The sequence below is a fragment of the Mesocricetus auratus genome, unplaced genomic scaffold (genome assembly GCF_017639785.1).
Source record: "Mesocricetus auratus isolate SY011 unplaced genomic scaffold, BCM_Maur_2.0 Super-Scaffold_100015, whole genome shotgun sequence".
NCBI lineage: Eukaryota > Metazoa > Chordata > Mammalia > Rodentia > Cricetidae > Mesocricetus > Mesocricetus auratus.
The window spans coordinates 19,700,876-19,719,630 of NW_024429198.1; the positions used below are offsets into that span (position 1 = coordinate 19,700,876).

At 41.3% G+C, this 18,755-nt stretch overlaps 1 protein-coding gene across 3 annotated transcripts in view; it reads left to right on the forward strand.

Annotated features, from left to right (window-relative positions):
- Retreg1 (reticulophagy regulator 1) overlaps nt 1-17,952 on the forward strand; it is a 129,727-nt gene extending 111,775 nt beyond the window's left edge. For all 3 annotated transcript variants that reach the window (XM_005081300.4, XM_040757669.1, XM_013121403.3), the window contains 6 exons: nt 9,067-9,193; nt 11,384-11,468; nt 13,133-13,270; nt 14,487-14,551; nt 14,792-14,918; nt 15,818-17,952. In XM_005081300.4, coding sequence (XP_005081357.1) covers nt 9,067-9,193; nt 11,384-11,468; nt 13,133-13,270; nt 14,487-14,551; nt 14,792-14,918; nt 15,818-16,311 — 1,036 coding nt within the window. In that variant the 3' untranslated portion in view covers nt 16,312-17,952. The remainder of the gene's footprint in view (nt 1-9,066; nt 9,194-11,383; nt 11,469-13,132; nt 13,271-14,486; nt 14,552-14,791; nt 14,919-15,817) is intronic.
- Nucleotides 17,953-18,755: the final 803 nt, after the last annotated feature.

Here is an 18,755-nt window from a genome sequence, read left to right on the forward strand (position 1 = left end):
GGGCGGGTGGTCCCAGCCAGAGACCCAATCTCACCTGAAGCTGGACTCGCTGGGTTGGGGTCTTGGGGAGCTGATCTCTTTCCTGTGTGGGCGGCTCTTCTGGAAGCCCGGAGCGGCCCCGAAGATGGAGGGGGATGGGTGATGGGCGGGTGGTCCCAGCCGGGGACCCAATCTCACCTGAAGCTGGGCTTGCTGGGTTGGGGTCTTGGGGAGCTGATCTCTTTCCTGTGTGGGCGGCTCTTCTGGAAGCCAGGAGCGGCCCCGAAGATGGAGGGGGATGGGTGATGGGCGGGTGGTCCCAGCCAGAGACCCAATCTCACCTGAAGCTGGACTCGCTGGGTTGGGGTCTTGGGGAGCTGATCTCTTTCCTGTGTGGGCGGCTCTTCTGGAAGCCCGGAGCGGCCCCGAAGATGGAGGGGGATGGGTGATCTATGTTTATAGTCTTGTTTTACTGTAGGACCTCTCACTAGGGATTGGCTTCTTTCCAGACTATGACAGTTTTGGGGGAATGTCACCTTTCACCATTCTTTCTTGGTTGTGCATTTGACCCAGCCCCCACCCCCAAGTTTTGGTGTACTTATCTTTGCTTCATGCTGCCCTTGGGTACCATAGTATGCTACTTTACCATTCACACATCCACTGTTTACATCGTACTTTATTTTCAAAATCTGCTTGAGTTTAGCAAAGCAGGGATAATAGCATGTTGGACAAGCAGTTGTTTTTATGACCGGTAGGGGTGTGGTTATCTTTGTAGGCTTGTATTCTTTTAAAAGCTACTGATTACGTCATTCAACTGCTGGCTTACCTATAAAGAGAAATCAGTAGGTATACTCAGGCCCACCGAATTAATGCAGCCTGGAGGCAGACAGCCCAACAAATTGGTTGGTAGTTGATATCTGTCCTATACATGAGAGCCACCAGGTTTTGTCATTCCAAGGGTTACCTTCTTTATCACATACATCAAAATTAATTTTCATTGGCTCTTATGTTAGACACAATTTGGAATCTCTCAGTAATTCTATGGGTTTGAGTGTAATGTATTTCGCAGGCCCAGTGCAATGGGTCTAGTTTCTAAAGAGCAAATTTAGGAGTTATGTTGTTAACTTTTTTTCAATTCTAAGAAACATATTGGAAAACCTGTCACCAGTTTCATACAGCTAAACTAAAGGTCAAAAAGCAGGGAGGAGACATTTACTTTTGAGCCCAACTGCAGTAAATCCTGGGCTGCACATCTGTTGGAAACTGCAGGTCACAAATAGTATAAGAAGTTAGCAAGCTTGCTCCACAATGACAGTTTGCTTTCCGTGAAGCCTGTTTCTTGACTCTGACTTTGATCTGCCCTTTGAGGATATGGTGGAAACCCTTTTCTGCTTAGGAACAGTGAAGTGATTGAATCATATCTTGGCCTTGGTATCAGCAAGGGTGATTTAGTGAGTCTCTACCAGTATTGCCACAATAAATGCTTGCCTTATGCTTGTGAGGGACATTACCTTGCTCCGGCCCTTGGCTTATAGAATCTAGTTATTAAACACTAACCAAAGAGGAGACATTGAAAACGGCTGGCTTCTTGTCCTCTAGCACTTTAAAAAAGTACTACATGTATCAGAAGAAAGCATCCTTCTAGATGGTGGGTCTGCTTGTCTGCGCCTCCCCACCCCAAAGTATCCCTGCTTAGTTTGAGATACATGGGGAAGGACGGTCCTAGGGAGTGACCAATTCCTTCGGCTATCCAACTTAGGGAGGGAGGGAGGGAGGGAGGAGGGAGGGAGGGAGGGAGGGAGGGAGAGAGAGGGGGGAGAGGAGAGAGAAAGAGAGGAGAGAGAGTGTGTGTGTGTCTGGTATGTATGTGTATGTGTGTGTCTGTGTGTGGGGGTGTGTCTGTGTGTCTAGGCAGAACACTTAAATTGCCTTCAAAAGGTGGGGTTCAGCTTCCCTGGTAGGAAAACAGGCACTCAGCTGGCGCCTCTTTGTCCCTGGCCTGGGGAGAAGCTGTGCCTTGGCTAATTGGTTTGAGAAAGTGAAAGCTTCAAATTGAGTGCTGTGTAATTTTTAATCTCCAGCTTGCTTGTTTAATCCTGTAGTTGACACATCCCATTTGCTTTGTCACGGCTCTAATTCAGTGTTGTGGGGAGAAACATTCCCTGTTCCTATTTTGTCCCTTCCCCTACATATATTCACTCATAGAGGGCATAGAATGTCTCCAGAGGATTAAAAAACATTCTGACACGTTACACTAAGATGTTAAAGTCTATAACCGGATACTGACTGACCTTTCTAAGAAAAATTCAACAGGAATTAGCATCAACAGATGGTCACTAGCAAGAGCATGAGACTCTGAGTCACTAGCTGAGAATGAGAGGTCCGCTGTCCAAGACATATTTATAGGTGTGAGGCTGTACCAGCTGTTTGTCACAGTTGCTAGGTGACAAGTTATTGCAAATCCTTTTTTAAAAGTTTGTCACATAGGGCAATGAGATGGCCAACTTTCTGAAAAACACTGTTTACTCTTACTGTGCATTGCCTGTCTCCAGTATGATTCACACTGTGAAATAGTTTCTAATAGTGCCTTGCCAGGAATCTTCTAAATCTTTTAAGATTATTATTGGATCATTAATTTATATAAATATGAATATGAAAACCCTACAAAGTTATCAGAGGCGTGTGTGTGGCCAGAAAAGCGTGTGGCACACACTGTATGGATTATATCTCTGGCTTTTTCTGTGTGCCTTCTAGAGGTCAGAACAGTGACCACAAATTCTGTAATGTGATCTAGAGTTTACCGGGGAGCCAGCATCCCAAAGGTCATAAACCCATCACAGTAGCATTTCTGCACGGAAACAATACAAACTGCACAATGGACACTAACAGATCTCCTGGCCTCAAACTGTCCCTGCCTGGTCCCCATTTTCTCTTGGGTGAAATGGAGGTCACAACACCAGTCTTGACTTGCAGGGTGTGGTGATGAGGGAAGGGAATCAGATGGCTATTATCTGAGACAGGGCTTGCTGATGGAGAGATTAGCAAACCACAGCCATGGTCATGATTATGCAAAAGGATGTAATTTAGTAGGAGAAACTGGACTCAGATTATAGGATTGCTTGTGGGGACTGCTTCGAAATTGCTTGGAAGAGGAAAGAGGACCTAGATGCCTTACACCCAAGAGGAACCAGTGCTGGTCTTTACGTCTTTCTGTTTTGACTGATTTAGCTTGCAACCAGGGATGGATGTCCTTTGCTGTTCTTCTCTGAAGTGTTCCACTGTGGACCGTGTACTTCCTGTGCCAGCCACTGCTATCCCAATAATACTGTGACCTTGAGCCACATAGGTGAAGAATCTGTACCCCAACTTCTTCAGCAAGAACCCGGGATATAAGAAATCAGATGTGATGAGTAAATGAGGTTACTGAGTTTCTGTCCCCTGGAAAGTGTTACCTGTCTCCTGGAAGGTGTTGCCTGTCCCCTGGAAGGTGTTGCCTGTCCCCTGGAAGGTGTTGCCTGTCCCCTGGAAGGCCCGTTGCAGTTTCATGCTGTCATAACTCCCAGTACTTGAAATGGCTTACTGCATTTGTTTGAATTGTTACTCAAACTCTTTGGCTCTTTTTTCAACTAAAAACTGCTACCTAAATAAAAAGTCTTGCCAACCTGTGTAAGCTTATTCTATAATTCTTTTTAATGCTGCTGTCCACCTCATAATTTAAAACAGGCAATTTCCATTATTTCAGCTGAAAAACATCAGGGCTTTATTTTGCTACAAATACCAGAAATAAAACAGAAAAACAGCTTTATGCTAAAGGAAATTGGTTTCGGTCTCAGAGACCTCTGTGAATGGCGTTGTGGTGCACATTGCTTCTTGCCTTTTGGTCCTAACAGTAACAAGAGTCCAACTGGACCTTCAAGGTTCATTTGTGTATATTTTACCCCTACACACGGTTTTTCTTCTCTCTCTTCCCAATCTATTCTCTTTGGTCATTATCTCCTTTAATTTAAAGTTAAAAACGTGAAAAATTTGAGTTTTGATATATTAAAAATAAAGTGTTTTCTTTAAATAGTCTTCAGTTTTAAAGATACCTTTCCCTTTGAAAACGTCTATAAGCACACAGCTACAATTTTATACTATAAAGTGTATAACAAAGTTTTTAACTTGTTGGTCCTCCTTACCCAACCCCCAACTTAGTTTTCAAATATTTTCTTTCTAGTAGCTGAAGATAGCTTTATTTCTAAGCTATTTCTAACAGGTGACTTCCATATGTGTTCTCAGTCACTGTTTCACTCGTGTAAGCTTACGGGCTGAGGGCTATGCCTCCTCATTCTAAGGCTCTATCGAGTCAGGAATAGCACAGCATGCACTTGCTGTGTATTTACAGAAATAAACAGAGGGAGTGCTGACAAGATAGGTTCCTTTTATGAAAATGACACAAACTCCTTCCTCCCTCCCTCCCTCCCTCCCTCCCTCCCTCCCCCCTCCCTCCCTCCCTCCCTCCCTCCCTCCCTCCTTCCTTCCTTCCTTGTATCGGTGCTACTAGTGATCAGAAGCAGTGAGGTAGAAATGCTGGCACATCTCCCCTCTTTCAGAAGGACGGTTTATTTTTAAGGAGCGCCAGGAGTGTCAGGTTTCCTAATCTTAGAGAACCCCCCTAATGGAGAATACTGTGTCCTGCACTATGAATCCACAGACAGCCCATGAGAATCCCATCGGGTTAAGTGCAGGTCTTTGTACTAGGCATGGTGGCACATGCCTGTATAATTACAGCACACTGCAAGTAGAGGTCCGGGAATCAAGAGTCCTAGGCTAGCCTTAGCTACACACCAAGTTCAAGGCCATCCTGGGCTACATGACATCATGTCTCAGAAAACAACAAAACAAAACAAAAACTTCAAACCTTGCTTTTGATAGCTGTGTTTTTAAGGATTATGTGTGTGTGTGTGGGGGGGGGTCTGTGCACATGGACACAGGTATTCAAAGAGGCCCTGGAGCTGGAATTCCAGTAGTTCTGAGCTGCTCAAGGTAGGTTCCTGGAACTAAACCCTGGTCCTAGGGAAATGTAGTGCACACTCTGAACTGCTGAGTCATCCCTCCAGCCCCAATAACTATAATTTTAAAGGGAAAGTACAAAACAACGTAAAAGGCACACATGAAAGGTGAGAAAAGCCTTTTAGATCCGTTTCACTTTTTTTTTTTTTGAAACCTATGGAACGACTCTGAATCACTGTGGCCCTTTGGGAGGCTGCGTGTAAGTGCAGATGAATTTTTGCTCAGATGATTTCCCTGGCTTTAGAGGCAGGACTTAGCTGGGCACTCTGTTGACAACTGTGGATTTTTAGTTTTTTCTAGTTGCATTGGTGGGACGAGGAGTCTTCTTGGTACAGATTTTTTTTTCCTCTAGGCCTTTCTCACAGCCCTTTTCTGGTGTCTAAGTTTGTCATAGGTGCAGCTATAAATCAGCTGAAAATTTCAGGGGGTCCCCCTGCAGACCTACTGAGTGCCCCCTCCTTCTTTGTAGCAGTCTATTTACCCACTCTTTGGCCTGCAACCTCTACCCTCTGGGTTCAGTTCAGAGAGGTGACAGATCCTGTCGCTCTGGGGTTGGTCAGAAACTCCCTTTTTTTTTTATTTTTCAGTTTAAATTTAGATAAGAAACAAGGTTGCTTCACAAGTCAGTTCCAGAAACTCTTAAAGCGGAGGAGCTGGGCAATCCTGGGTTTCTTGGTTCATGTCACTCTCCCTCTCGCCTAACGCCCAGGGAAGGGAGGAAATCTGGCCCGACACACCATCTTGCCCAAAGTCATTCTCTCTGTCTCTCTGTCTCTGCTCTCTGTCTCTCTTGTCTCTGTCTCTCTCTGTCTCTGTCTCTCTCTGTCTCTGTCTCTGTCGATCTCTCTCTGTCCCTCTCTGTCTGTCTCTCTGTCTCTGTCTCTGTCTCTCTCTGTCTCTCTCTCTGTCTCTGTCTCTGTCTCTCTCTCGTGTGTGTGTGTGTGTGTGTGTGTGTGTGTGTGTGTGTGTGTTTGTAAGGTAGAAATTCCACATAATTTGCTCAAAATGACTCTTAGGATAAGAAACACATGACTCAGAAGTGCCTGGAACACTTATCCATTCAAATTTCTGAGCTTCCTCCAAACTGCTCATCCAGGATCTCCCCAAGTGAGGCCCTGGGACCATTTCAGTAGCCCAGGGCCTGGACACACCCAATGAAGAATTCTGAAGGGTGGACCTCAATACAGCATGGGTTGTAGTCAAAAAAGCCCATGGATGCAGAAAGTAGGGATTTTGGCTTGAAATTCTTGCAGGGCAAAGCTCCTTTCTCCTGATAAAGGGCTGCTTGTCCAAGGAGCCATCATATTATGTTTACAGGGAAAGTCACAGGTTCTTCAGCTGTGGACAAAGGACTTTGGGGCTAAGGGTTCATCAGTAACTTGCTTATTTTGGTTGTAGAATGCCACTTGTCCCAAAACACCAGAGTATTTTCTTTTGAAGGAAAACTTAGGCAAATGGCATTTAGTATTTTTTTTTCTCTTTTGAGAGAGGCAGATTTGTAGACTGTAGGGACAGACCTCTGAAAGCTGGCGTGGGTGAGAGGGGACAGGGATCTGTGCAGTGACATAAAAAAAGTAAGACTAAAGGCAGGAGGAACATGGGTCACTGAGGCTGGGAGGAGCTGCGGGTGGCGCTTCAGTGGCTGTAGAGTGTGTACCACTGACTCATTGCCTAAGGATCACAAGACTGGGAGGGACTAAGGGCATTACTTTCCTTTGAACCTGGAGTTTGTGTGTCCTGTCTGAGACACACTGGCAACTGGCAACTAAAGTCTCTCCCTCAGAGGAGCCTTCATCATAGATAGCATGTAGTCTTTGGTTAAGAACTTGCTAGAATCTCAAACTGCATTGAAGGCTACGTGCTTTTCACTTTCTTGTATGATAGCTGGGAGCCTTGCATATCCAGTAATACTGAGGATGGTGACAGCCATGGGAAAGATGTTTCCTAAACTTTGTCCAGTATTCACAGAGATTATTTCCCAGGCTTTCTAAGAAAACCTAGAGTTTTGTGATGGAGCAACTGTGTGCACAGACGTCACTTGTGCTAAACAACCGTCAGTGCCACACATGGGCCTTAGTTTCCGCTGAGTATTGGATTCTGCACATGACATACTTTGCTTTCCTGGAAAGGGTTGGTCTTGCGTGAACCCACACTGGTGTTGGTCAATCACAGCTCTTTTCTCTTCATTCCTGGAAGCGGGAAAACAAGGAATGTTCCCTATTCTCAATAATAGCATGCTTTTTAAGGATAGCACTGAATCTATTTGTTGTTTGAAGAGTCACACTGTTTAAGTAGAACTGTATTGGGAACCAGGAATCTTGTTCTTAGGTCTTGACTCTGTTCCTAAGTAGGTGAGACAGCCTGAGTGATATTCTACATGTAGAACATGAAAGAATATAAAAAAAAACCTGACATTATATCTGACTTCATCCAAATTGTATAATTCTATGTTGCCCATTTAAACTGTGGTGACACAAATTAGTGGTTGACTGGCTTGGAGACTATAGAGATGGGTGTTCCTGTAACAATCACTGTCTAATTTGTTTTTAAGATCTTATTTTTATGTGTATAGGTTCTTTGCCTGTATGTGTATCTATGGCCCACATAAATGCCTGACGCCTGTGAAGGTTAGAAGAGGTAGTTGATCCCTGTAACTGGTGTTCCAGATGGTTGTGAGCTGCCATGTGGGTGCTGGGAACCAAGCCTGAGTCCTCAGAAAGAGCAACAAGTGTTCCTAACTGCTAACTTCTCTCCAGCTCCTCACTGTATAGTTTTAAACAATAAACTCCAGTAATCAGGTCTCACATCACTTTGTTATAATTTTTGACTGACTTGGTAGAAATGTATTTGCCATACAATTCAACCATATCCTTGAATCAGACAGTATAGAGAAACAGAACTGAAAATGTGTGTTTGTCATCCTCATAGTCCCACTAAGCTGAGCAGTGACCCAGGCTGTGTCCGTAGCAATGAATCTGCCATATCCGGTAAAATAACCCCAGCTTAACAGCCTTGCATTTCTTCATCCATGTTGATTTTGCTATCTCGTGTGAAATCTTACCCCATTAAGCAAACACACTGGTAGGATTTTGTTATGGATAACAGCTTCTTTGCCACGTACTTGGTGTTCTTATAATAGGTCTGGAATCATTAACCAAGTTTGTGGACCTGGTGTATGATTTGCTCACCAATGAGAACAGGCATGCTCACTGGCTCAACACGGGATAATGTTAATGGAGACATAAACTAGTGCCCGAAGTCAGACATGTCCACACGTTCATTACTCGTGACATGCAAGAAGTCATGGGCAGATGTCTACCTGGTGGAATAGCCTGGGCTTAGACAACTAACATTGCAGGGATTATCTGGCAGAACATTAACTGAGGCAAAGAGAAAGGAGCATGGAGCCTACCCTCCTCCTTCGTTACTGAGACATTCATTTACACTCAGACGCTAATGAATTAATTGAGGCAATGGCGACTGAACATTTGTATTTGGGAGGCAATCGTTTTGCCACTGAGCTGTCTAGATCTCTAACTCTTATGTGTGCTCTTTAACTACCCCCCCATTTTTGCTGCTTATTATCTATTTAATTATTTTTTTATTTTGAGATATTGTCTCACTAAGTTGTCTAGGCTGGCCTTAAATTTACCAGACAGGCCATTGACTTGAAATTCTCCCGCCTCAGCCTTCTGGTTAGCTGGGATTATAGGCCTGTGTCATCAGGAGCAGAAAACATTGTATTAAAAAATTAATTAATTGACCCATCAACTATTAAAAGTATTCACAAAAAAGATGTATATTCTGTTATTCTCTATGTACATAATTTCCCTGTAGTTTAGTGCAGCTCATGTTTCCTTTGGCATCCAAGTCTTTTGAGTTGGGTGTCTGGCTGGTTTATCCCTCCAAACCCAGAGCATAATGAAGCCAACTGTAATCTCCAATAACTGTTAAAACCATGAGTGTTCAATGGATGCACACTGGTGTTGATGTTATCGTTGTTGACATTCAATTGCATTTCCTCTCTCTCTTCAGCTGGGAAGTTATCAGTTCCAAGCCAGATGAAAGACCCAGGCTAAGCCACTGCATTGCAGAATCATGGATGAATTTCAGCATATTTCTTCAAGAAATGTCTCTTTTTAAACAGCAGAGCCCTGGCAAGGCAAGTTTTGAAATACTCTGTGTAACATGGGAACAAATGAGGTGACCTGTTTTAGCTGGTAAAGTTTCTCCAATTTGAACACAGGCTGAGACGTGGCCACATGTGAAACTCTTAAGCATTTCTATTTTGTACAGATTGATTTAGCTCATTACTGGAAGAAATTGTTATTGGGCTTTGTCATACTTAAAACCAAAAGGGAATGGAAAGGGGTGTTATTTGGGACTTTGGTTAGTGTCTGGGATCTAGTTCAAAATCGAAGGCAGTTGAGATAAACATAGTTCTTTTAGGGTTTCAGAGGTAATCGAATCTCACCTACAATCTAAAAAACATAGTGGAGATGCTGGGTTGATTCATTTTAAGGAAACCTGGTGAATGTGGTGGGTCACAGTGATCTAAACACTTTGGTAGGTAGGAGGATTGTGAATTCAAGGTCAGCCTGGGTTACACTGCAAGATCCCCATCCTGAAATAACGAGAGAATGAGTGAAGAACCAAACACGCTTTAGCAAAAACATTCATTGTAGTTACACAACTGGAGTCTGGAGTAAGGGTTTTTGTTTTTGTTGCTGTTGTTGTTTTCTCTTCTGATTGAGATAAAAAAAACACTCATGGAAGAGACTTAGTCGATGAAAGTAAAATTGCATGGAGAAGTGCACACTTGAAGATTAGAATCTGTGGCTTTATTTGAGTGAGGAGCAGGGCCATCAACAGACCATGCTCGTTCCAGTTCCAGGAAAGCCTCCAAAACAATACAGAGAAACCCTGCCTTGAAAAACCAAAAAAAAAAAAACCAAAAAACAAAAAACATTAAACTATCCACCAGTAGTTGGAAGGTAGAGCTACAAATGTCAGCATTAATATCTGCATGTGCTATATACAGGCAATCTCATAACTTCACCAGTATTAATTAATAGAGCAGCCCCTGGGAACATGCTGTGCCTATTATACTGGCAGAGCTGTATCTGTAAGGATTTCTTTAACTATGAACCGTCAGTGTTAGAATTGATCCACATGAGGGGCTTGATGGATTTTAGTGCTCATTTGACCAACATGATCATATATGTTTTTAGAAGATTCTGAACTTAAAATGTCTGCTTTGGTTTACATTAATGTGCTTCAAGGCCATTAGTTAAAGGTGATGACATTGCAAAATACAGGTGATAACAAATCCTTTTGCAAAGCCAACTTCTGGGTGTATGACTCTGTATTTATTGCCTTATTTCTTCCTTCAACTTCTGACATTTCTTCATTTCTAGAATTCCATATTCTTTCAAGAGACCATACTTTTTTTCCTGAATTAGGCTCTTAATTTCATTCTATGTGTTCACCTGTTCTTTATTAGCAAATGGAATGAAATACTTCTTAACCTGAAATTTAGAGTCCTTGTTCTTTCTCTTAATCATTCCTGGCCAAAGATATGTGTCTCTCCCTATTTTTTGAAAGCCCCCCCCCCACGCACCGTGAATTTGCTTGGCACTTCCATTTACAATAATGCAAATAAATTAGATAGTTTACATAGATTGTAAAAAGCAAGTGAAGATTTAAAAGAGAAACTTTTCCTGTCTTGATTTTTCTCATGTGAATTAGGACAGTTTTCTATAGATTGTTCTAAAATTTCTGAAGACAACCAAAGATTTTTCTTTTTTTGCTTTGTAATTGACAGAGAGAAGGAAGAGAATTATATATCCCTGCAGAAGTTCCGTTTCATTAGTGGTTAGTTTTGAGGTAACCTAGATGTGGGTGGAAACAGGAAGGGTTATGATGTCCTCACATTTATGCCAGAGATTTTCCAGCAGAACAAACTACATCAGATTCCCACAAGTGCTCCTATTGCATGCTTTGACCTGTCTGTGGATTTCAATGTTTTTATGGTCATAGTTTGAAGTGCAGATTTACTTATGAGTCTGAGCAAAGTTGTTCCTGGGGACACGTTCCTATTTGAGTCTCTTGCACCTGGCAGTGATACATCAACAGGTCCAAGTAAGGGAACTTGTCATCCTTAGTGCCAGAACTAGCTCCTCTGCTTGTACATTGATTGTTATGAAGTGGTAAAATGCCTCTTTAGTGTCCCTAAGTACAAAGAGTGGTATTTGAGAAACGCGTGACATACATAATAGAACATATACAGATACATATCATGCATGTATTCTACAGTGTTTCGCATAACTGTCCCATGCTATTTCTGTTCTAGTTTTGTCTCCTGGTCTGCAGTGTGTGCACATTTTTTACAATCTTGGGGAGTTACATTCCTGGGGTCATACTCAGCTACCTACTGTGTAAGTATAGTAGAAAACTTTGCCAATTTGTATGACATGTGTGACATCATTAATGCTTATCAGATCCTGTGTAGTTTGGAAGAGAAAAGGTGTGCTCTGAATTGTCAAACAATGTCACCCCATAGATGACATTTCTCTTGTCTCTTAGAGACATTTATATGCAAACAGTTGGGAGAACATATGTAAAATGCAGGATTATAAACAGAATGTTAAATTATATCATTGAATGTATAACTAAGCGATATGCTCCACTCCGCATATACCTGCACTTTTGCCTTCATGCATGTTCTGTGACACCAAAGATAAAATCACAATGAGATACCACTATCTCTGCCAGTAATATCAAGTAAGAAATGATATAGAACCACCAGAATTCTCGATTGCTAGTGGTGGGTAGGTAGAATGGTGTAATCCTTTAAGAAAACTGTGGCTGACTGTCCCACAATTATTCACCTAAGAGAAACAGATGGATACATCTCTGTAAATACTTACGCACAAATGTTCCTTGCAGGTTTGTTTTTGGTAGCACAAAGGAATATAATTCATATGAGTCATCCAGAGACATGGATAAACTGTGTAATATCCATATAATGGATTATTGCCCAGCACTAGAAATTGATACATGCAATACTATGGATAGATTTCAAAGCAATTAGGCTGAATGGGAGAAGCACTATATATAATTCTAAGACATTCAAAATAATGGTTAGTGAAAAAGTAGATCAGTGATGGCTGGGGATGAGTTGGGTGGGGTCAAGAAGAGGTAAGAGGCAGAAAGGAAGGGTTAATAAAGACATGAAGATGCTTGCAGTAAACTGTTTACTATCGTGATTGTTTCAAGGACTCCTTGCCAGAACTTATCAAATTGTGTACTTCATGTGTAATCTGTTATATCTGAATTGCAACCCCAAAAGATCTTCAAATTAAATATTCTGCTCTTCCTAAAATACATGAAGATCAACCAGGTAGTGCCTCTGCCAACCTCACATTTCCTTTCTTATGCTGTCTTTTGAGTTTCACTGGGCTCTAAAGATAAGTGAGTAAGAGAGGACACTGTCCAGCAACAACACAATAGCAAACATTGAAAATCCAGTGCAGCCAGTGTGGCTCTTTTCCTTTCTTTTGTATTCCTAATGTGTTGGAGCTCAATTCAGTCTTCCAAATAGAACTCAGAGTACTTTCTTGATCTGCGTTACATAAGAAGTAAGTGAGAAGTGCTGGCAAAGGAGAAATAGGAGCAAGACATTATGTGGTTGGTACTGAGCTCAACTACCAGCCCAGCAACCCCATGTAACATCATCCTGGTATCACTGCAAAGAAGCTAACAATAGGAAATTATAAACGAATGTAATATTTTAGTTGAGAAAAGTGGTTATAACTTTTCTTAAATTTTCAGGGTATACAATTAAGAGAAAAAAATCAACCTAATTCCAAGTTTAAAAACAGTAGCTGTGGTTATGGTGTGTGTGTGTGTGTGTGTGTGTGTGTGTGTGTAGTAAAATGTGTTTTCATTACAGAGTAAAAATAGAGAACTTACTTGATGGAGGGATAACCTAAGAACAAAGTTGCCATTTTCTCCATGAATCAAATAGTATCTTGAAAAATGGTAAAATTGAAGTCTTCAAAACGAATACTTTACCTGCATTATTTTCTTTCTATTTCAGTACTGTTTGCTTTTTTGTGTCCACTGTTTAAATGTAATGATATCGGACAAAAAATATACAGCAAAATCAAGTCCATTCTATTGAAACTAGATTTTGGAATTGGAGAATATATTAACCAGAAGAAACGTGAGAGATCTGGTAGGTCAAGTTTGAATATTAGTTCTACGTGTGAAATGAGACTTTCACTCAGTGGTACAGTAAGAGCTAACCCCCAAAGTGTAATCGGTGTAATTTTTTCTTATATAGGCTTTCTTCTTTTCTCAAACATACAGTTAAGTAAATTGACTATAAAAATATTCACTGTGCATGTCCCCAATAACCAAGAGGGCATGGAAAGATTTTTAGAGTCAGAGGTTGGGGGTGACTCCTGCACAACACTGTCTGCTGGAAATGACACAGCAGCCGTGAACTCAGAGAGAGGTACCCTGCACAAGAAATACAGCATTTCATCCTGGAAGGGCTGGGCTCGTGAACTCCCACGGTTAACAGCAGCTGCGGGGAGGACGTCACTGTCTTCAGTAGTGTAGCACACAGCAGAGTTGCCCAGGTTTCAGGGCATTACCTCCCACCTGTGCTCACACAGGCAACCTTACCTAAACTTAGGGTTCACACACAATGACAACAAGAAAGAAGGAAGGAGACATGCAGAGAAGAAGGGCGTCATCAGGAGGATGGGAGATGAGTCACGGTGATAGGGAGGTAGATGATTGAAACCCATTATACACATGTAAGAAACTGTCCAAGGACAAAAGCATAAATAGATCACAAGATACACTCATTGGCAGGGGAAGGAGAAAGGGCTTCAGCAACTCTGATTGTTTGTGATGCACTTTATTTTATTTGGGTTGGATTATAGAAAATTCAGGGGTAAGGGGATGGGAGCCATTTAAGAGCGGACTGAATAAGGGAAAGAAAGGGCGATGGTTCCAATGTGATTTTAAAAGATTAAGATTCTATCTGTCTGTCTGTCTGTCTGTCTGTCTATCTATCTATCCATCCATCCATGGCTTTCGAGTTTCTCAGACTACAGTATGCACCAGAATGGCCTGGGGGCAGCATGCAGCAGAGAGTATGGGCCCTGCCACAGACTCTTGACTCAGGAGGTCTAGGACTGTGACTGAAAGCCTATATTGCCACAGAGTCTCCAGGGCTGCTGCTAGACGCTATGAGAACACAGATACCCATCATTTCCCCTAGAAAGCAATTGTTTGCAAATATGTGAAGCTTCTTCAGTACAAACAATTACAGGGAAGCACTAGAATGTATGGTTGGATGTGAGGTTATATATTAAAATAAATTCACTATATTCTAAGCTTGGGAGGAAACTAAACACTTCCTTTTTTCCCCTCAACAGAAGGAGATAAAGAAAAGAGTCAGAAGGATGACAGTGAATTAGACTTCTCAGCTCTTTGTCCTAAGGTATTTTTGGTCAATCTGTTTATGTGTGGTTTGGTCATTCATTTACAGAAAGTACAATGATTGTCCTATTAGTTTCTGAACATTCTTATCTATAACATGGGTTACCCTGTTTTACAAGACGGTTGGATAATCTCAAAGGAAAGTGCTCATGGCGTTTTTGGTTTCAAGTTTAGTGAGTCAGTGTGTGGTCTCTCAAGGGTTTTCTCCAGTTTCAAATGTGTTGCATTTCTATTGACACAGATTAGCCTCACAGTTGCTGCCAAAGAGTTATCTGTATCTGACACAGACGTGTCAGAAGTATCCTGGACTGATAATGGGACCTTCAACCTCTCAGAAGGGTACACTCCACAGACAGACACATCTGATGGTAAGCTGAATTCTCTTACTTCTATTGATATTTAATACACACAACACTCCTCAAATTCTGCCAACCGCTGAATGGATAAATAAAATGTGGAATATTTGCACAATTGATTAGTGCTTGGATTAAAAAATGACCGAAGTACTGATAGTTGCTATAGCATGTGTGAACCTTGAAAACACTGTGGCATGGTTTCTATTACATGATCATATATATCCTCTTTGGCTTAAGGTGGCTACCATCTTCAGGGAAGGATGGAATTATTATGATGCACACTATATTAGTTACTTTACCCATTGCTGTGACAAAGACCCGATAAAAGCAACTCAGAAGAGATGTGACTTGGGCTCAGAGCTTAGGGGTAAAGCTCATCAAGGTGGGGAAAGCATGGTGGTGAGTGCTGCTTTAGCTGCAGTGGCAAGAACACAGGGCAGATGGTCACATTGCAGCTGCAGTCAGGAAGCGGATATAAATGCATGCTGTGCTCAGATGGCTTCCTCCCTCTCTTATTCAGTCCAGCACCATAAGATGGTTCTGACCACAGTCGGGGGGGGGTCCTCCCTCCCAGTTAAACCTCTCTGCATCTTCACTGACAGGCCCTGAGGTATGTCTCCTAGGTAACAAATCGGAAATGTATATCAGAAACATCAAAACTTAGGCAAAGTTGATGGACTGTCCTTGCATACACGCTCTCATGGAATAGGAACCAAAGATACAGGGAGAACATACAGTATTTATCTACATGCGGAGAGGTCCAACATGTGGAGTCAAATGATTCTGGTCGACTGAGGAAGCTTGGTGGATGCCAAGTTGCTCTGAGGCTTTAGGTCAAAGTCATTTTAGACAGCTTTTACTTCAGATGTGTTCTGGCACTTACGCATGGATCTCTGTGACACATTTTACAGATCTTGACCGGCCCAGTGAGGAGGTTTTCTCTCGAGATCTTTCAGATTTTCCATCTCTGGAAAACGGCATGGGAACAAATGATGAAGATGAGTTAAGCCTTGGCTTACCTGCTGAGCTCAAGAGAAAAAAGCAACAGTTGGACGCTGGTCACAGACCAAGCAAAGGCGGGCCATCAGCAGCTGGCCTCTCCCTTCCTCTGAACAGTGACCAAGCCATTCACTTGATGAGCAACCTGGCTGGGGATGTCATCACAGCTGCAATGACGGCTGCCATCAAAGACCAGCTAGAAGGGGCCCGGCAGGCACTTGCTCAGTCTGCACCTACTATAGGAGAGGACACAGACACCGAAGAAGGTGATGACTTTGAACTACTTGACCAGGCAGAGCTAGATCAAATTGAGAATGAACTGGGACTAACACAAGACCAAGATGCAGAAGCACAGCACAGTAGGAAGCCTTCAGGCTTCCTTTCAAATCTACTCGGAGGCCATTAATCTGGGAATCAGCTTGCAGAAAAGCACAGACAAACCACCCAAAAATCTCAGACAAGCAGGGAAAAAAACAAACAAAAAAAAAAAAAGGAAAAAATTGACTTGTAAGCTTTAATTACTTTAGATTTTTTTGTTTTCTTTTCCCTTCTGTAGTGAGTTGGATAAGTATCAGCTGATAATGATAGACTGACATTTCTGATAGCTATTTTTATGTAATAAGCATGGAAATGAACTTTATAGTTACATATATACATACTGTGGTGTCATAAGTGAATAGGGGTTGTTTTTAAAGAGAAGAGAAAACAAAACCAAACCCATCAAACTTAAGATCTCCCTAGAAGTATTCTTCTTCTTTATAGTTCTCAAGCATGCAGAGATTATTCTTAACTTGCTGAAAAGTAACAATTGTGAACAAATGTTGTATCAGCTCCTTATTGCTCACACTTGGAAGTAGTTTTTCAAACCTTGCTAGATTTTAATGGAAAAAGGGAGAAAATATCAAAATGTTTGTAGTTGAAGGGCTTGGGAAATGCTATCAAAATTAATTTTCTAAGGAAAACTTTAAAAGTAAGTACTACCTATAGGCAGAAATATTTCCATGTTATCTCTACAGCTGTAGACCTAGGCTTACTTGTATGTGGCAATCTCCACTGACTGCCACATTTAATCTTAAAAGGTGATATTGATTCACAGAAAGCAAGCAGTTATGTATCCCATAATGATGCTTTAGTTTTGTTCTTTTTTGCCATGTTAGCAATGAGGAGGTTGTAAGTGCAGATCGATTTTGCACACTCAAATGTAAGTAAAACCTGATGTTTTCATATTGTGTTGCAGTCTTCTAAGATGGTGAAATTAGTTACTGGTATGTCCTATGAGTGATGTAGTCACTGGTGATAAAATCAACTGTTTTTCTTTTTAGTTTGCAGATGCAGAGGAGAGGAACTTGCTTGAACTTTAAAGTTATTTCTTTGCTACTACAGTCTAAATATGCAATTTGTTTCTTACTGGGAAGCTAAAATATATTCTTAACTTTAAACTTTTTCCGATCACCTTTACATAATCAAATTTGCCTTACAGTGGAAACCAAGATAGTTGTTTTTGTGAAACAATCTTTTAGTAGTACTGAGGGACCATGTCAGCAACTATCTTAAATCTTCAGTTTTAGCTGGCATTTCTACACAGACACACAAGACCCTTAGCAAGGAAAAGTAACCTACGACTACAAAAAAATGTTTTCTTTCGGTTTCATCCCTTTTATTTCTAAAGACTAATTACAAGCAACTTGAAATGTTAATGTACCATCTCTTATTTATTTTTTCTTTCTGAGGTATTAAAATATCTAGACTGAATTTTGCCAAATGTAAAAGGGAGAGGAGTTACTGAAGACTTCGAATAATTGCTTTTTTTGATCGATGTTCTATGCTTATGTCATTAGTGCCTCACGACTGTGTTTGGTGTTCTTTATTGATACAAAGTGAGCCTGTGCCTTCATTATCTTGCCCATTTTGGTACCAATGTAAATTTGTGTTAGAAAATCTTGGAACTGTGTGAGTCTGGGAAGACTGTATCTGAATTCTATTCAATACATTTGCTGGATGTGAAGAAAAATACAGCCACATATTTATAAAATAGTTGTTATCAGTACTCCTTTTTATGTGTATGTTTCTTTATTTATAAAATACTCTCACATTAAAAAAACAACAAAACAAAGGTTACTCAGTTTCTTCACTAAAGAAAAAAAACTGATCATTGATCAAAGAGTGTGTTTTAAGTCACTAGACAAGCTTACAAGATAAAATAAAAAATGCTGAATAGTGATGGTCTGAACAAAAAGAAATCTAGTCTAAAATATCACTAGATACAAATTAAAAGTTAGTAGGGGAAAATAGTCACCATCCTGGGGGAGTACCAGAGAAGTGCACTGTAGTCACATACATTTCCGTATGACTTGTACAAGAATCTGTAATTATCCATTCACAGCACAGAAAGAAAACTCCACCCAGACTTTGACTTCAGATGTGTGTTGAAGTGTGTGTGTACTTCTGTGGGAACAGTGTTTCCCCCTTTCAAGCTATAGTAGCAAATAAACCCTAAGAGTGATCTAGTTTAGGAGAGAACTACATATCCACTGCCATGAGAATTTACACAAACTGCACGATTTTCTCACTCTGTAAACAACTGGATAAAAAATGGTTTGTAAGATCCTGGTGGAGTGTTGTCATTTGAATGAGAATTACTTTAATTATAGAGGAGTTACAGAAAAAGTTTTCTCATTTCCTGAAGAAAGGGCAGACGATACAATGGGAACAGCACACACTGACCATGTATATTGCTAAGAATCAATACAGCCCTACTCAGCAATCTGATGTCTGAGGTGGAAGGTTAACCTGGGCTTGCAAATTCTCCTTCTAAAAACACTATTGCTTTTCACTACACTAAATATCTTC